Source organism: Taurulus bubalis (assembly GCF_910589615.1).
Source record: "Taurulus bubalis genome assembly, chromosome: 21".
Taxonomy (NCBI): Eukaryota; Metazoa; Chordata; class Actinopteri; order Perciformes; family Cottidae; genus Taurulus; species Taurulus bubalis.
Genome location: NC_136609.1, coordinates 5,647,495 through 5,652,478, shown reverse-complemented (window position 1 = coordinate 5,652,478; position 4,984 = coordinate 5,647,495). Strand labels below are relative to the sequence as shown.

General features: G+C 44.3%; 1 protein-coding gene across 1 annotated transcript in view; it reads left to right on the top strand.

Moving 5' to 3' along the window:
• Positions 1 to 958: 958 nt before the first annotated feature.
• Positions 959 to 4,984, top strand: part of LOC306753123 (transmembrane protein 47-like) — a gene marked incomplete at both ends in the record, with an annotated part of 19,998 nt that continues 15,972 nt past the window's right edge. The window contains one exon of the mRNA XM_079236966.1: positions 959 to 1,187. Coding sequence (XP_079093092.1) covers positions 959 to 1,187 — 229 coding nt within the window. The remainder of the gene's footprint in view (positions 1,188 to 4,984) is intronic.

Here is a 4,984-nt window from a genome sequence, read left to right as displayed (position 1 = left end):
ACTGGGTTAGGGACCCATGTAGCTCGGCAACAGCTTTGGGAAACGTGACTTTGCACGAGCAGGAGGAACTATAACTGAACTGAGACAAGTCCGTGGTTTAAAGCTAAATTTTGCCGATCCACCTTTGGACAGTTTTTGGTTGACTGTTGCCAAGGAGTTCCCCATTCTAGCAAACATATCTGTGTGAGATGAGCTTTTCAAGCATGCTGCTATAAAAACTAAAAACAGAGAGAGACTCAGTTGAAGAAGAGCTTCGTGTGTGTGCCTTCCTTCAGTTCCTGCCAGGATATCAGCTCTGTGTTCATCCAAGCAGGTAAGTATCAACAAATTAAGAGACAAAATGTGATATTTTGTAACTTTTTTGGTTATTGGTGTGCTGCAGGATTTTTTTAATGTAAAAAATGTGCCACGGCTCAAAAAAGGTTGAATAACACTGTCGTAGACGTACACTGCTTGTAGAATAGGTGTTAGCGTAGGGAGATGAGATTTAAAATATAGCTGATTGAACTGACATAAAGTTCGAGTTTGCTTGCAGGTTGGTCAGTTTTTTGCCTCTGGACCTCTGGATTCCTCACATCCTGGCTACGGCCCTGATGAGCGCGACGTTCCTTTATTTTATTCTCTCTCTCTCTCTCTCTCTCTCTCTCTCTTTCTCTCTCTCTCTCGCTCTCTAGGACCCTGTAGCACCTGCTGATCCCTGGGAGCCTTGACGTCAGCGATGTAAACGGCGGAGCTCTCCGGTGCGCGTTAGCAGCGGTGCCCACTGGCAGCGTCCGTCCACCGGGCAACGCAGGCGGCTGCGGCGGCACCAGCTCCGTCACTCGGCTCAGACTCCCCCGCCCGACTTTCGCAAACATCCACGCACCGCCTGGAAAGGAATACATCTACAAACACATCGGCATCCTCCCGGGATTTCAACCGGACCCCACTCCCCTCTTTGCCTCTCTTCATCCGCGCCATGTCATCCGCTGTCCCCGAGACGGACGAGTCTGCGCGCGGCTCCCCGCTGACGCCGCTGAAGCTGGTCGGGCTAGTGTGCGTCTTCCTGGCACTCTGCCTGGACGTGGGAGCCGTGATGAGTCCGGCGTGGGTGACCGCCGACGATCAATACTACCTGTCCCTGTGGGAGTCCTGCTGGAAGCCGGCGAGCACCGAGAACTGGCAGTGCAGCAGCACGCTGGGTTCAGGTAAAACATAAAACAAGTAACTACCTCGGTTTCATGACAGGCACTTCATCTGTCCCGCGCGCACCGGACAGCAGAGGGTGGTTACCATGTGTCCTCTGGCTTTTTATATATGAGCCTCTAGTTAGACGATGAGGATGATGGAGGGATGCTTCCTCCAGCCTAGAAGTGCTTTAAACCAGCCACAAAACAATAATCTGTTGACTCCTCAAGCCTCCCCGCTGTCATAACAAAGCCTCATTCTGACCTGTGACTCCACATTGGGGGTCTACTTTCATTCTTGTGGAGGTGAAATGGAGGAATGTTGCCAGGCTGGAGTGCGCTCAAATTAGATCTTTTTTTCAAATGTATTTCTGCCTTGAAAACTGTGAAGGAAAAATAGATCATGAATAATACAAAAAATACCTGCAACACAGGCTTATATTGCCAATGACATATTGTCACGTTCCAGCTCTCCTCTGATCCACAAAAAGCTGCAGACGTGACATTTAAAAACACACGCACACACACACACACACACACACACACACACACACACACACACACACACACACACACACACACACACACACACACACACACACACACAGTCGTGTGGTAAATACTAACCCTGGTGCCACTCTTTCATGGAGGTTTGTGAGGAGAAACAGAGGTGAACTACTCCCACTTTATTTCTGAATGCGTGAAGAGCTGAAACGATTGTGACAGAAACACTTTAAATCATCCACTGACCATTCAAGTCATTTATTTGTATTAAATGTGAAGTGCTTCCACCTTAAATATTTTGAATATCTCTGAGTTTTAGTCTGTGGGTCAAGTCATTTTAATAACTTCACTGGGAAATATTTGGCATATTATGTTTAATCTAAAAAAGTATGCAAAAGTTAGTCGCATGTTAAAAGCAAAAAACATCTCACTGTTCAAATATAGGATGGGGATGATGTTCTCCTCTTTGTGAGACTAAACCATGTGGATCTATTCTAGGGGAATACAAGTCAAATGAATGCCGCTCAGGACGTGCAGAATCGGTTAGAGCTCACAATGATCTCATAGATTACAGAGCAGCCCCCGCCTCCGTGGTAAAGACACCAACCCTCCTGGGTGTTGCCTCTTACCTGCACCTAATTCATTCTTTTGTCAAACAGGAGGAAATAAAGAAAATAGTCAAGGTGCTGGCTCGATACAGAGCTCATCCTGTCTCGCTCCATTTTTTTATGATGCTCCCCTCTTCTTTTGTTGTCGAGAGAAACAGCCTGGTGGTTGAGAGGAGAGGAGAGGTCTTGCAGTTTTGGCCAGGGGAGGAGAGGTTGATCTCGGATGTTGGATTGGTTTCCAGGGAAACCAGAGTTCACAGACGTTACTTTAAATGAGGTGGAAGTTTCTTTCTTTACTACCACTGTGGCCTGACTGATGCTAATTACACCTGGGGGCATTAAAAAGGAATAGACACTGTGACAGACACCATCTATCTATCTATCTATCTATCTATCTATCTATCTATCTATCTATCTATCTATCTATCTATCTATCTATCTATCTTTCTTTCTATCTTTCTTTCTATCTATCTATTTATCTATCTATCTACCTGTCTATCTGTCTACCTGCCTACCTGTCTGTCATCCACCACCCCTCCACACACCCATCCATCTATCTATCCACCACCCATCCATCCGTCCACCCATCACTCGGTCTTTAAGTCTCTACTGTCTCTGTGGGTGGGATGGGATCATGATTGTGTGTGTGTGTGTGTGTGTGTGTGTGTGTGTGTGTGTGTGTGCGTGTGCGTGTGCGTGTGTTTGGCTACTGCGTTGAGCTGACCTATTTCTGGACAGTCTCCTCTGAAGCCCAGCTGAATATTTTATGTCACACTCTGATTTCTCTGTTGTTGCATCTCCACACCGCCTCTCTTATGACCTGTTCGCACAGACACACGCACACGCACACACACACACACACACACACACACACACACACACACACACACACACACACACACACGCTGACACACTTTGTGACCAGAACTTTCAGCAGCTACACTCTTTCTTTCTGTCTTCAATACAGTACATATACATCCAGACTCCAGACCAGAACTCTCTAATTAGAGGTTTTGGCGTGACAGGTTTGTGTCGGCAGTGTGTGTGTGCACCTTCAAATGATATATAACCCTGCTTGTGCCGGCTCCCTTGGCTCCTTCCAGCACCCGAAACAGGCCAAAGCAGCAGTTTCTGTTAATTAATCTCATCCTTTTCAATTCATCGCCATATTTCATGGATGCCAAACTGTTAGCTCACAAGCTAACAAGCTAATGCCTTTGCTAATTGATCCTTAACAAATTTGTGAGTTTGATCAATAGCTTTTTTTTAACAAAAGGGACAACAACGGTGAACAACATGTCAGGGTTGGTGGGGTTAAACAGAACGGTCGAGAAAAAATGGAGGTCTACTGGTGTTAGACCGGCCGGCTACCGAGTTAGCGTTTAGCTCGCCAGCTACAGTGGTTCAACTATTCCACTAGCCTGTTGCCTTTTGGGAAAGTGTATATAGAGTGTAATTTTTTTAATGAATAGTTAAATGAATAGTTTACCGAAGTGGCCAAATGCTCCAGCAGGAGGACCGTGTCCGTCTTTCACCACTGGTATATCAGTTAAGATTGTCAGTGTGCAGTCGGAAAAAGATATGTTCATATGAGAGATACAATAATTCAAATGTTCTTTTCTGGTTGCCTTTAAAGTTTAGAGATAGTATTATTTTAAAATATAGTTGGATGGTTAGTTTTCTTAGTAAGAAGAGAAATAGCAGACTTTCTGAAGATACAATGTTATATTTTATACTTTTTGTATGCATACATTGGTGCAACTTATGGACCAAATTGCACCATTTAAAACAACACTTGTGAGGGCATGTCCCTGAACCCACCTCAGTAGTGTAACATGGTGCTTCTGGCGCCTGGTACCGCACAACCCGGTAACCAGTAAGTCAGTAAAAAGATTTACATTTCAAACATGAAAAGCTATTACTTGGCTGCTATTAACTTCTGTATACAATAGACAGTTGACCGGTTTGCCTACTTTAGCTCTTTAAATATGCTATGAAGTTTTCAGAGAAATACATGAACGTTTTCTTTTTCATTATTATTCTGACACCAGGAAAATCAACACTATTAGCTTCATACAAAAGCCTCGCTGGCAACAACAAGCAAAATGCGGTAATGAATGCAGAGACGTCTTTAGTTCAAAATAGCACAGCATAGCATCTAATTAATTGGACCGAGATGGAAAAAACAAAGGCATGAAGGAAGGATCCCACTTTGCAGAATATAACAAAACTTTTTTGTTAAGACCAATGAATTAGAATACGTATGAGTTTTCTCGATAAATGTTACATTTATAATACGTTTTGGAAATTTGGAAATTGACATTCCCTAATACATCCTTGATGGAAGTTTAATAGTTGGTCTCATGTGGGAAAAAGAGGCACTATATGTTAAAGTCACGACGGCAATCTTACAGGTCAGACATCGTAGCATGGTGCATTTAATGCTTCATTACAGATTTGACAGGGAAGAGGGAGAAGGGGGAGACATGCAAAGGATGCAAATCCCACGCTCGCATCACATGGGAGGCATGAACTTGTGAGCGTCGGCCATGTTAACTTAAATCTGACATTACATTGAACCGACAGGCTGACGTGAAGCTGCTCTTCAGACTCGTTCGTATCATTAGGAACCAAGTCTAATTTTTTGAGCTTTCGCAAAAATCTGAGGCAAAAACCTGAGGTAACATCATCACCAACACGTTTCTG